The sequence below is a fragment of the Tyto alba genome, unplaced genomic scaffold (genome assembly GCF_018691265.1).
Source record: "Tyto alba isolate M040663 unplaced genomic scaffold, T.alba_DEE_v4.0 Super-Scaffold_13, whole genome shotgun sequence".
In the NCBI taxonomy this organism is placed as follows: Eukaryota; Metazoa; Chordata; class Aves; order Strigiformes; family Tytonidae; genus Tyto; species Tyto alba.
Window position 1 is genome coordinate 24467126 of NW_024881275.1, and position 14980 is coordinate 24482105.

At 39.8% G+C, this 14980-nt stretch overlaps 1 protein-coding gene across 2 annotated transcripts in view; it reads right to left on the reverse strand.

Moving 5' to 3' along the window:
• CAMK4 (calcium/calmodulin dependent protein kinase IV) overlaps positions 1-14980 on the reverse strand; it is a 187709-nt gene that overhangs the window by 105527 nt on the left and 67202 nt on the right. For both annotated transcript variants that reach the window (XM_042787655.1, XM_032984049.2), the window contains one exon: positions 3031-3109. In XM_042787655.1, coding sequence (XP_042643589.1) covers positions 3031-3109 — 79 coding nt within the window. The remainder of the gene's footprint in view (positions 1-3030; positions 3110-14980) is intronic.

The following is a 14980-nucleotide window of genomic DNA, read 5'->3' on the forward strand; positions in this document are numbered from 1 at the left end:
AAAATCAATTATCGAGTATATAATACAATCTTATATTTGAATTACACTTTGGAACTGAGCCATAAAGGTTGGATGAGCAAATCAAAAGCAATTATTTATCATGCTTGTTCACCTGTCCCATAGATATTTTATAAACATACTCATTTTTGTATTGGTTAAGAACAATCCCAAATTTAATTTCTTACACATTATCTGAGAGGTTTTTTCCCTCGGATACATATATCAGTTTTTCTTTGGACCTCTTTAGCCCTTCTAACAGTTATCTTTTAGCTTCTCTGGAAATGATGGTCCTAATTTGCCTGTCAGTTTCCTCACTTTGACAGTCAGACACTTCAGGAGTAAGAGCCAGAAGTGTTCTTTGAACTAAATTTTATTCACCAAAACTGTAACTTAAAGGATTCAGAACTGCTCCTTGGGATGAATTTGACAATACCAAAAGAGGTAACTGAAGCATTCTTTTATAGTAGTTATGAACCAGGAAAAAAACATTTTTCTCCTCCTTCTGGAACTGCATAAAATTTTAATTAATGCTTAAGAATGATTAAACCTCTAAACTGAAATAAAATATTCCCCAAATATTGTTTTATTTTATTGGCAAAAAAAGGGTTCGTATAAACATAGTTTCTCCTGTTTTTCCTTGTTGGCTTAACTAGCAATCAGAAAAAAACAAATAGAACTGAACATAATCTAGGAATACTGTTTTATTAAACTAGATAGTGAAGAAATATTAGTTACAGAATCTCCTAAGAACTCAGATCTCTCCACAAGTGTATATTCTCAGAATTGGCTGATATGTTTTGCCCAAAACTTTATTTGCTCCTAAATTTGAATGCACCAGTCAGGCAAAATGAAAAATTAATCCTATTATTTAAATGAAAAGATCACTGAAAGGCATTTTATGTTCCTTGCAGTCTGTTTCTAGCACACTACTTCAATGCAAAAAGATCATTTATTTCTTCTATGAGCTGTTCCCATGGGACTAAAGTAATAATTTCTAATACTTTACTTCAAATTACAGTACTGTAGTGATTAGCATTCACAAATTTGGAGCTGCCAGTCAGCCACCAGGCTCCTAACCACACGTCACTTGTTACCACTTCCAGAATGAGCTCGACCACCCTAGCCCTGACCCTCACCCTGTTTTTACAGACACTGCTCCTCAGCGAGTTAGTCTTGTTCTGTGCAGAGTTTAAAGTCAGTCAGTTAGAATGGAAAAATCAGGGTATTTGCTCTTTCACCATCTTCGTCTTCTAATTTCCTGTGCTCTTCAGAGCTCCCTTATGTGTACTTAAGAAAGTGAATTGAAGAAATGGGACTCTGCATCAAAAGCAAAGAGTCACAGGCTCTTCCGCTTTTTCTCCCATCACTTTTCCTTCACTATTGAACTGCCATCTGTTTTTTCTAACTGTTTAAAAAAAGCCAACAGGAAACTTAAGCTGATCAACATTTTTGTATATGACTTGTCCCCCACTTGGTTATTTTTACATTGAGATACTCTGAGCAAAGTTCAGGCCTCCTGCTGTGGAAGCATTGTAACACACAGTTACAGTTCTGTCTCTGATAATAATTATGTCTCCAAATTGAAAAAGAGCTACAGTAGCTCATGACAGACAGACACAAGCAGTGGCACATCCTTACAGTAGGACCTCCCATGTTCTAAATTATACAAATAAACTCAGGTGTGTAATAGAATCGCTTTACTTTACAGTAAGTCCACCAAAAGTCTAAACTGACTAATTTCAGATAACAATAAATGGATCTAGTATTAATGTGGCCATTGTGAACATGAATTAATCTCCACAAAGGCCAAAAAAAAAGGCAAAGAAATATTTTAAAGTAATATCATTCTTCCTAGTGCACTTCAGAATGAGAATTATAAGAAAGTATACTCCTGAAATATAATGGAAATTGTTGGCACAAATAACTGATAAAAACTTATAAATTAAGTTCTCTGCATTTCAATAGGAAACATAGAGCACAGGCTGCAGCAATGCAAGGTCCTCACATGCTCCACTTCCTCCAGTGCACCAGATGCAAATTCAAAAGCAGCACACACAACTGAATTTCTGTGCCAGTTTAAACTTTGGCTTACTTTCAAAGATGACAAATTAATGCCAACATTTTACTCATGTGGAACCCACTCATTATGTCTTGCACAGAGACCACTAGTTAATTCAGCATTTAGACATGTTTACGCCTACCCACCCACCATTATGTTGCTACATGTGAACACTCCTGAACTTTATGGAATAATGGATGATTTAACACTGGAATAGACTGAATCAAAACCACTCATGAATAAAAATAATGTCCATGCCTCACAGCTTGTTTGCTTCCTCTCAAATTTCTCCTCCCTCTTAGGAACATGAACTGCTCTACCATATCCCCCACACTCTTTCTACTTGAAGTCTCTCAGTCCATTACTAGTCTTTCCTCTCCAGTCTCTCTTTATGCTTTCCACCATCTATTTTGTAACACATACAAAAATAGCTGTGGTAGAAGTGCGACATATATGGAGCTCTAAAAATAAGTGATGTCTCAAACGGTTATCTCGCAATTTGGCAGGGGCAAAACACCTCCACGAAATATTTAATTTTACTTGGGTTTGAATTGGTGTCTTAATCAGTTTCTGAAAAAGATAAATCATGTAATGATATTTTTTGAGCAAAACAATGTATCAAGCAAAATTACAGAAATCACAGAACATTTAAATGATTCCGAACCTGCTTGTTTGCCACAGTGGAAGATATATTTCTGTAAAAAGTTTTGCTCAAATCTAAGTCTATACAGACAACATTAGATGAAGGTACAAGTAAGATTTGTGGGGATATGGCATTCCCAAGAGTACTGTTATCTCTAAAAGCTGTTTTAAAGATGAGGAGCAGAAGAAGCTCAGTCACAGAAAATACAAGCTTAGTGGGGTCCTTAATCTAGCCCATTTTCACCACACAAAGAAACTGCCCCCCCCCAAAAAACAGAGAAAATCCAAACACATACCAAAGCAAAGGAAAGCAAAACAAAACAACTTACTGTCTTCTTCAACATTTTGATGGCGTAAGGTTTCTGGGTCCCTTTCTGCCTGCATCTGTAGACAATGGATGTAGCCCCACTAAATTTAAAAAAAAAAAAAAAAAAAAAAAAGGAAGAGTGGTTGTACATATGCCTCTTCAAATACGTCAATAAACAGAGTTCCCTAGCTGAAACTGCATTTTCTACTCCTCCTAGTTTGGTCAAAAATGTATTTTTTTTCCCCACGTATGCAACAAAAAACCCCAGTGTAAAACTGCTTTCTGTTGAACCAGTAAACTTCAGCAGTTATTCAGCCAACAGAACTTGCAAGAGCTCAAGATGCCTCTTGGCTACACTCTTTCTGGCTCCTGACACACCCTGGAGGTTTCCGCGGAGTAGCAAGGAATGTAATGTGGCCCCAAGCCTGTGACAACGTATCCTGTCTTTGTTAAGGCAATCCATTTGCAACCATTAGTTGCACTGGGTTTTTTTACTAACTCTTGATGGCAGTAATAGGGAGTGAGATAGAAAGTAAGAGAAGAGATAACTGTTGTGCTGCACCCTGCCCAGTTGCCCAAACATCCAAATTTGGCACCAGATGTAGGAAGCAATACTTTTGGTTCAATCAGTGGAAACTGGTGGTGCTTGTTCACAGCAAAACTGAGCTGTGTTTGAATCTTCTGGTTGCCTTCAAGGTGTACTCACTTGAATATGCTAAATTTGAGCACTCATAACATAAAACTATGATTCTGATGTTTGGAAGGCACTTCCCTGAGTGGGAGGTTGGGCTAGACAGTCTCCAGAGGCAGGGTCAGCTGATGAGGTTACTGCTTGATCTACTTGTCATCACGGAAGGGACCTGTACTCTTACAAATTAGACATAGAGAGGAAAAACCTCTGGCAAAACCATAATGGTTGCAAACTATTCAGGTACCTTCATATTCTACTACATTTACGTTTAGATGCCACTGAGCAAGCCAGTGTCAGCCACCATCAAAATAGATGCACTGAAGTGCTAAGTGTCAGCACTGGATTTAAAGCATTTTTTGAAACCTCCTGTTCTCAGGAGATTTGTCACCCACTCTAAGATTCAGCACTTTCAAATGGCTGCAGATTTTTGAGCTAGAGGGGACTGTCATTATCATACACATTTTCCTGAATAACATACATTGCAGAACTGCACACAACCACTCTGCAGTGAAAGGATTTCATATATACCACACACCAAATTGCACTGAAGATCAAGCTAAATCAGGAGAAACACATCTCAGTATGTCTACAGGAGATGACCACAAGCGGCAGAATGACACAATAAGCTTTCTTTTGAACAGTGAAACAGCATAGCCATGTTTGACTATATGAATAAAGCTGTGACACAAAGTTTGTTATTCTGGGTGCACTGCTGTACAAAACTGACATGAATGCTCTGCACTTCTCCCTCCTCAGCGTGGGCCCAGGTGTCACATAATGGTCTGAGTAGGCATGTCCATATTTTTATGAATACATAAGTGAGCACAAGAAGTGGCATCTGACTGAGAAGTCTTATTTCACAAAGACCTCTTCATCAGGAAAGGTCACCTATGGCAAGGGTTACACAGATCAATCAACTGAGCACTTGTGTGCATCAAATACACATAAAGTAATATTCACTTCATCTCAAATGCTAAAATGATTTGTCTCTCATAACAGTGTATTGATAAATGTGTGGGAGTACTGCAAGCCTCAGTGACTCCCAGAATCATTATATGAATTTAATTAGATCTCCTCTCCTTGGCCAAGTCTCAAAAGGCTCTATTTAGGAAGAATAAAAAATATACCACATTAAAAAATCTCTCACATCTTTTATGTACAACCAAACATGTTAAAAATAAATTTTTAAGGACCTGCTGTGATAAGGGTTATACCTCCAGTATTTCACTACAGCATTGTAATGGAGAAGTCACTGCATAAACCGCACATAGTTCTTGTGTCCTGCTTCACAGATTTCGAGTGCAATACAAACATTAAACTCGTTAGTCTACATATGCTCTTACTAAGTAGTCAGAAAACCTTCTAGAAATTGTTTTATTTGGTTGAGGGCAGAATTGGATAAACTGTGCAGCTGATGATCCAAATAAATAGATTACCATTCCTGTGCACATTTCCAGGTGCTTGCTGCTGCTGTGGCCATGGAGGGCAGTCAGTGCCTCTCAGTAATTCTATTGTCAGTGTTTATTTTACCAGTTTGTAACCTGGCTCTGCAAAGTCTTCCATGTGAAAAAAACCCTAGCCACTGAACACCTCTGATGATTTAACAGAACTTGCTTAGTGATAAGATGGACAGCTACACCAGCAGGGGTAGCATGACACCACCTTTAACAGTTCATTTGACTGTACCTGAAAAGAGCGGCAGCACAATTCTCGAAAGAGGCATATGACAGCCCAGAGAGACAGGAATATATGATTGCATGTCCAGATGAGCAGTTTGCCATCAGGCTTGTAAGTCACCACTCAAAACAGAGGGGCTAGTTTGGATATTATTCCCTTTTGTAAAGATTTCTGACAGCATGTGCCTGGAGTCCTAACTGGGGAAAAAATTATTACAAGATATCACAAGACTTGGGAAAGCTTTCAGAGAGTTCTCTTTTGGTTTATCTGCCTATGCCCAGCTGTGACAGGCATGTTCCCACCAGCCAGGAAAGAGATCACCTAGCTAACAGCTAACGCTGCCTTTCTCTGATATGCCAGCACTGGTACTCAGGAACAGGATGGCAACCTGCTTACACCATGCCGGGTGCAAAGCTTAGCAGACACGTATTGCTAGTACAGACCCGACTCCTTGTCTTTTTGGTGGTAACAACAGGATCTCTTTGCTTTTCCCTATTTTAAAAAAAAAAAAAAAAAAAAAAAAAAAAAAGGAGTTGCAAGGAAGCTGCCCATGGATCTTAATGTAAATGTGCGAATAGAACTGCCTTGTGCAAATAAGGGAATTTTGCTTTGCTTATTCTGGCTTCCTGCTGGAGCTCATAGAGCTTTCCACTGAATCAGCACATATGGCTTTCCTGAGTCTGTATGACTTGGAAGGTCACCAATATAACTGGAGCAATTCAAGCTTTAATCACCAAAGAGCAATGGGAAGCTTCAGCTTCAAAAAAACTCATGTGCAACTGAAAAGCTCAGAGAGCTGCTGACTGCAACCTCTTGCCCTTATCTGAAGTTTTTCAGCATCAAAACTTGACTGCCATCAACCTGGCTCTCAGAACTGGACTAGAATTTGTACCTACCATTTCACTGATACATTTGGACAGAAAACACAAATATGCAGAAACCAAAAATTCTTGTGGCAACATGACACTTTCTACAGGCATGAAATTTATGGCTAGGTAGACAGACCATGAGCCTCTCAATGTCGTACTCTCTGCAGGTGGTGTTCCGCTTCATCTGAATGATAAACATTAATGGTGCTATAGAAAAAGGTCACCTATAGTCAGTGGTTAAGGCACTTACCAAATAAGCAGCAGATAGAAATACTAGAGAACATTTAATCCTACAGCATGAACAGAAGAAATTAAGACCAAACAGCTAATAATCACTTGCAGAAGTACATTGCAGTGTGTGATTGACAAGCAACCCGTTCTGAATTGAGACTAGAAACCAGAAATTAAGTCTCCCATATTCCAGATGAGTCCAACCACAAGATTACTCACTATATTGTGCTGGCATATTTAGAATTGGACCTGCCAGCTCTTCCTTCTTTGTAGTTGGTGAATACACACATACATATATATATCTTTGCATATATACATACACTTACATTTATATGAAGTATTTTGTTATATATATATATTTGTGTATGTACATGTGCACTTGTTTGCTTCTAGAGAAAATGAGGCTTAAAGCAGCATCCAGCTGTTGCTTTTATGCATCTCTGCCTAGAGCAGACTGCCTGAACTCAAACCATAAATTATATGAAGTTGGCTGGATGAAAAAAGGCATAATCTTGGAATACAGAGGTGGCCAAGCTAGAGAATAGTAAAAATTACAATTCCGACATTGTTGGAAACATTGTAATTTTCTTTTATTGACGTATGTGTTTCTGCCTGGAAAGCTGCTTAATTATTCTGTCCAAGATTTACTTTTAAAAGCCCACATAAAACTATGAACATGCTAAAGAACAAAAAAAAAAAAAACAAACCACTTAACTGTGTATGCTATAGGCTTTGCTACACAAATATATTTCTATATCCAGTTTTGAACTTAGAAAAAACCTAAAAATAAAGTATACATCTTAACTATTGGGTCATAATGGACAATAAAAACACTCACTTCTATGTGATGGCACCTACAACGACAACTCATGAGAGACTTTATGATATCCTGTGCGTGGAATGTATCACAGCTGCTACACACATAACTCAGTATTAGCAGAGGACTAGTCTTCCTGCAGTACAGATACTTCAGTGACATGATAAACTCACTCAGCCATCAGTCCAATTATTGCATGAAAAATTTGAAGTATTAAAAGTAGCACTTAAGTGAAATTGGAATAATATTCAATGGCAGATCTCTGTATGTGTGTTATTTTCCACATAAATTTGAAAAATGTTTTAAATATATTAAAAATGCATCTGTAAAACTTTTTGCCCCCCCTAATATACACTTTGCTGAGTGTTCTGGATTATTTTTCTTATTGTTATCCTCAGGTGTTATTGAATTTGCAATTCTTTTAGAAAGATACTATTTTAGAGATTGGGCAACAGCACCATAGCACTCTGCCTGTGCTAAAGAGTCTTGACTGCAAAGCCAAGAGAAAAGGCATGGTCACACTTCAGGTACATGCAGTCACACACGGTGGTGTCAGCACAGACGGAAGGATGGCAGGGACACCCAGGATGGGTGGAGGTGGAAGTGATCAGCAGAATTTGCACATAAAGGAGAATACAGAATTTGCAAGATCAGGCTGGACCCACGGTGGAGACTGGCAGAGAGAGAAAAGCTAAAGCAAGAAAAGACACAGGATTTGAGCCAGGTTGGAAAAAAACTTTCCTCCTCCACACCCGCAGAAAGCTTCTGCCTCTGAAACAGGAATGGGAACCAAAATGAAACACAGCTGGATGTTTATTTGGTCACAGGCTGGTAGGAAAGGTGAATTCCTAGAGCTGCAGTTTTTCTAATAAAATAAACAGTCACTGACAGTATTTTCACTGACGTAGGAAAATTGGTCCTTTCAAAAGTAGGTCAGCATCTCCATACCATGCCGGCTCATCCTGGGTTTTATACTGCATTTTGAATCAACTCAGTACAAATACAGTCCTCTGTGTAATCTCCTCTAAATTTCATTTGGATTAAATGCCTTAAATTCTCAATTGATTTTTGAAAAAATAAATTAGTTTGTGCTTCATGCAATCAAAGAATGATTAAACAATCTAGTTTGTTCAAACAAATCAGGTGAAAGAATTAATGGTTTTAAATAAACAATAATCATAAACAAAAATAAATAGTTGGCAATGGTCTTGGACCTGTAACTTCCACAGATAACAATTTGTGCAACTATTGTCCTTTAGATGTGGGCTAGGCTGGCTGGTGAAATGCTAATTAAAATGCAGCAGTCCAAGCCACCCCTGCTGAGGTGGCTGAACCAGTAGCTGCTAATTCCTGATGGGACTGCAGCAGCATATTTCTCACTAGCTTCCAGTGGGGGTCCTCTCTCCAGTATTGCAGGAAATTTATAGCGAAAGACCTCTAACCCACAAGGAGTCTAAACATTTAATTACACCTGGTATCATTGCCTTTTAAAACAGGGCATTCAGCTAGGGATTAAATTAGCTGCATTCTATAATATCCATGTTAATATGAGATTATTTCCCCCACATCAAATACTACTTCTTAAACCTCTGTTTAGCTAGCGGGTAAACACTGAGAACGAGAAACAGACCACCAACACTGCATATCTTAAAGCATTTTGATGAACCTGGCTTCCCTGCCTTTCACTGAATGGAGGAAAATAGCTTACCAAGACTTAATAGAAGAGCAAGAATCACTATCTCAGACCATAATCTGAAAACTTGGAAGCAAAATTTGGACTACATTGAATTTCAGAGGTTACTGCTTTACTGTGTGTGCATTGTTCTTCCTGGTCTAACTCAACTTTCAGAAAGTTGGTTCCTGAGCAAAGCTTCAAGGAAGACTGTTGAAATGCAGATACAAGGTGAAGATCAGAACACTTCATACAGCACTGTGGAAGGAAAAAGTATAGAAAATACTTTATTTCTTTCTTCTTTTTCCTTTAGCGTCTTTAACAACTCGGGTTAGACTGTACATAAGAGCAACTGTATTTCTAAAACAGCAGGGGAGTTCTCAACAGGAAAACCAATTTCTTTCCTCCCAAGTCTGAAAAAAACTTGTAGCTGAAAGTTGGCTGAAAATGAACTTGAAATAGCGTCAAGTTGACTTTTCATCATGAAGCTCTTGCAGTCCAATAGATCCAGAAATTGATTTTGAATATTTTATTTAGAATGGCATTTCCTTTGAGACTGCTCCTCTCTTTTCAGGGACAGAAGAGTACTTACCTACTCACGTTTAGTCAGTGAAATGAAATAGGGAGCGCAAAGAAGAGGAGGTAGAAGAATGGACTAAGTGAACTGCTGTTGCTTACAGCGGGATGCATATTTTTGTCCTTGGTAGTGATCTTCGGGAACATTGACTCAAATTTTCAAAGCCATGTGCTCTGACTACCCGTGCACGATGCAGACCCCAAATCTTTGGATTGGCAGTCTCAGATATATTGTCAAGGCCACTGACTCTGTGCATGCACTTTCCATCTATGTGTCATGCCGAGCAGCCACCCTCCCTCCCTAAGACGCACACAAAGCCTGATGACTGGAACAGTTCAGTGAACAAAGCTCCCCTGGAAATACACATGCCTCATTTTAAGAACTGTTTAAACCATTACCTCATAAGCAGCACTTCTCCCCCTCCCTTCTCTTAAGAGATACTAATGAAGACTCAACATTGTTTATTTAATCTTAATGAAGAGTATCTGTGAGGAGAAATAGCGATGAGCAGTAAAAACTTTTAAAAACCTTCAAAAGCGTTTCCTTCCTGCTTCACAGAAGAACTGCCTGCCTGTTTATCTCTGGTGACATGTTCCTTCATCAGGAAGTGTTTTAAACAGTCTGTACTTTGAGTAGGTGTCAACATCACTGATTACTGCTCTTCATGACAGTCTCCAGGTGCAGAAGGCAAACTGGCCTTTGCACTAAGTAACATGCAGCAGAACAGCTTCACACATCCTGTAATGACTCGGTTTTCCTGGTTGAGGGAAGGCAAGTGGAAGGGAGGTTATGAAATCTGGCTACTAGCAGCTTGTTCTGTATATAAAAAAAAAAAAAAAAAAAAAAAGTAACCTTTTAAAATCAGACTGGGAGAATTTCATGGCTATGCACATCTGCATATCTAAAATAAGCTTTGAACAAAATTCTTTATCAGCTAACTTAGGCCAAGTCATTTCTGGGATTCTTCAAGTTCTTGTGCCCATGCTTATCCTGAATAGCACTCATTTTAGTAAGCTACACAGCTATCTCCTTGGAGGTTTGTGTTGTGCTGAATCAGCAACTCCTATGCAATGGCTTCCCTGAAATAAGTTGCCTTTGCCAAGAAGTTTACGTCCAGTGCCAACCCAGGACTTCTTAAGACAACAACCAAAATTTTAATATACAGCAGATTTAAAAGTTCTTTGGCTTTTTTCTAGCTACTGTGTGTATTTTCTTCTTTAAACCGGGTAGGACAGCCATTTTTAATCATAAGAGGTAAGACTGAAAGCCAGGCAATGCAAAAGAGTTTGGAGGAGTGTGTTACATTTTGCCGATGCTTCCTAAATAAACATTTTTTATAATGTTTTATGAATTCTGATCACATATATACATATATTCTCCATTAAAGAAACTACATTTTTGAAGTAAAAAGATAAACTGAAATAACTGATTTTCCATAACAGGGAGTGCTTTTAATCTGTCATTTCTAATATTTTTCTAACAGTCAGAAAATCTAATTTTCCATCATCACAACATTAACAAGCAGAGTTACACTTGGTTGTAATTTTATTGCAATAAAAAAGCTACAGTAGAAAGATGAAGCTGCAGCAGGGAGCACACTGATACTATCCCTAAAACTGAAAAAAATACGTCCTGAGAAAAGGAAGATAGGATTAAAGCAATGTACTCTGCTGCACACTGTGTCAGTGCTGGGTTACTTCCACCAGAGCAGTTAAGTTTCGCAGTCCTGCTAAGTCTGATGACCAAATACCAACTTACTGCAAGTGTGGGGGAGGTATCAAGTCAGGTCTGATCTTCCAAAACTATAAAGCCTGACCTTTCTAGATAGACAGACTTTAGTTGTGGTGGCTGGGAAAGACCTAAGTAGGTCTAGCCCTTCCCTAAATGTTGGATTTCCTCTACGTGCACACAGGAACAGTCCTGAGCTATCCCTGACACCAGAAGGCAGCCACTCTGGAGCACACCCCACCACTCACCCTGCTGCCACCTCCCACCCTCCCCACGGGACAAAGCAGGCAGGAGGCTGGGGTCACCCCACCTTCCTTCTCAGAGTTACAAGAACTACATGCATGACTGAGGTGGGTTGACCTTGGCTGGCTGCAGCTGCCCGCCAAGCTGCTCTGTCACTTCATCAACAGGATGGCAGGGAAGAAAAATATGATGGAGAAGCTCATGGATTGAGGTGAGGGCAGGGAGATCTCTTACCACTTACCATCACCAGCAAAACAGAATCAGCTTCGAGAAATTACTTTTAATTATTGCCAATTAGTAACAGAGTAGGATGGTAAGAAATAAGAACAAAACTAAAAACACCTTCCCCCCACCCCTCTCATCTTCCCAGACTCAACTTCTCTCCCAGCTCCTCCATCTCCTCCCTCCAAGTGACGCAGGATGATGGGTAGTGGGGGGTCGCATTCAGTTCATTACACGTTGTCTCTGCCGTTCCTTCCTCCTCATGGTCTTCCCCTGCTTCAGCATGGGGTCCCTCCCACAAGACACAGGCCTTCATGAACTGCTCCACTGTGGGTCCTTTCCACAGGGTACAGTCATTCAGAAACGGACTGCTCCAGTGTGGGATCCTCTCCACAGGGCCTCAGCACCTCCTAGGAACCTGCTCCAGCATGGACTCTCCACAGGGTCACAGTTTCCTTCAGGGCACGTCCACTTGCTCTGGCATGGGATCCTCCGTAAGCTGCAGTCTGGATGTGTGCTCCACTGTGGACCTCCATGGACTGCAGGGGGACAACCTGTGTCACCAGGGTCTCCACCACGGGCTGCAGGGCAATCTCTGCTCTGGCACCTGGAGGACCTTCTCCTCCTCCTTCTTCACTGACCTTGGTGTCTGCAGGGATGTTTCTCTCACACTGTTCTCACTACTGTCACACTTCTGCTGTGCAGTGTTTTTTACCCTTTCTTAAATACGTTATCACAGAGGCACCACCACTGTCACTGATCGGCTCAGCTTTGGCCAGAAGTGGGACTATCCTGTAGCCAGCTGCAACCGACTGTGTCTGACATGGAGGGAGCTTCCAGTGTCTTCACACAGAAGCCACCCCTGCACCCTCTGCTATCAAAACCTTGCCACATAAACCCAGTAAAACAACCCTGCAGAATCCACCAGAAATCAAGGTATACTGTATTTATCACATCCACCTTGTTTCCTAGGCCATGCACACTCTGCAAATCAAAAAAAAAAACCAAAAAGCACTCACTGACTCAAACACAGACTCAAGCCAGGCTAGTATTGCCTGCCTCTCTCTTACTACTCTCTAAGCTCTTACAAATTGATCATTTAATAACTTCTTTCAGTATTTTTCATGGTGTTGATGTGAGCCTTACTGAACTACAATCTATGAACTCAATCACTCGACGGCCTTTTTTCACTAAGATGTATTTTGCTTTCTTCTAGACTTTTGGGATCTCACCTATCTATATCTACTTCCCAAAGATAATAGCTGAAGACTCGGGTTTTGCTCTCTAAGAGTTTCCTTCTTCAGCATTCAGCAGTGAACATCACCAACTCACCATCAACATGAGCACTCTGACTTAACTAAATATTCTCACATCTGCTCTAATTGGGCCTTTAATATTCGATTAACCTTTTACAAAGACCCCCTGCTTTCTCTACACAATGTTTTATTTGCTTGTCTTCCCTATTAAGTAAAGGACTTAACTTTTTCTTCTTTTTCCTATTCACCCTAGCACATTTCTCAAATCTCTTCCTTGGTAAATTTAATCAACAATGCACCTTCACCTTTCTCCCGTTCCAGAGTTACAGCTGGGTCTTCTGTTCCACGTTGCTTTTTCTGCTTTTTCTGAAATTCCATTTTTTATCTTCCTATCATCTGACAGCTGCCAATGCAGGTATTTATACCTACATGAACTTCAACAGGATGTTCAAGATGTCACAGAAACCATTCTCAGTGATAGTGATCACAGACCATTCTGGTAACTAATGACATACATATTTAAACAAGTGCTTGTACAGTGAATTATGTTTTCAAGAAAGTATTACCACTACTCAGTGCTTGAGATGAGGAAGCTCTTTTCTATCATTATGAGAGTTTTCCAAGAGAAGATTCCAGATCTTCTCATCCATGAACATCTTTTATCTATTCTTGAAGCTCCCTATACAAACCACTGACCAAGCCACTGTTTAATTGGCTGTGTTACAGAGAGACTGCAGTTTCCAGTGGCTGCAATTTCCATTTTTAAAGGACTGGGGCTTTTTAGCTGTCAGAGCTGCTCTGTAATCCAGGATAATGATTCTAATCTAATCTATGTCAGTCTGTACTCCTGTACATAAAGAATTCAGCACAATGGCATATTACAGATTTAAAAATAAATTCTTTCATGTTCTCCCCATCGTACTGAAACTTCAAGCACAGCATGTGCTTGACACATCTGAAGGCTGGCACTTCCAACCTGTATTAGAATGTAAAATAGAGTCACAGATAAGCAGTATTTGCAACATAGTCTGTACAGGACTTGGAGAGTCATGACTTATTTTTAAACATATTAAAAAAACAATTCCCCCTGTACTTTCAGAGATGTTTGGAATAAAATGTGTGGTCTGTTATGTCCGTGCACTGGTTCATGCACTTACAAGCGGTAATTAGGTTACAGTCATACAATTAGCTGTCGATGTAAGCAAACAGCTGGTGCCCACCCTGCACAGCAAATGTCCTCTGCAGGCAGGCATGGGCTTCAGCACCCACATGAGCCACAGCCTGATGCCAGCAGACCCGTGAAAAGAGCTGTGATGCACAAGCAGGGAGGAGGGCTTTGGCACAGACCCCCACAGACCTTCCTGAGGCTGTTAGACCAGCAGGTTCATCGAGAGGGCTGACCAGCCATGCTGCACAACTCTCTGCATCCCACAGAGAGATGACTGCATTCACATGTGGAGCATTTTCCTCTGAATCAGAACTAAGCTCTGAAAGGTACCGTGTACTCCTGTCACCCTCACCCATGATTTGTTTTTTTGATGTTTAAAAAGAAAATACCCGTAATGAGATCTTATGTGCTGCCAGCTACTGAAGTCAAACTCTGTAAACTTAGTGAGCTTTACATATGTCGAAATGCTGCTTCTGAGTTGGGACTTTGTGAGTCTGATTTACCAAAACTCATCCAAAATGGAACAAGGAATTTTTTTTTTTAAGATTTAACAGACTATGTACAGTACTCATTGTGATCAACAGATCAGCCATTCAGATTGTTTACAAAATATTGTATTTACTGTGTTTTCATATGCAGTGCAAGTGTCTAGTTAATAATGTTTTTATCTTTCAAAAGATGCATCACAAAGTTTTAACATGTATCAGTTATACCAAGAACTTTAGTAAGGTCAGGCTCTCTAAAGCTTTGACTTCAAAAAGGAAGGCAAAGTATAATTTTAAATTACTTGATACATCCTGGGGAAAAAAAAAATAATTTTA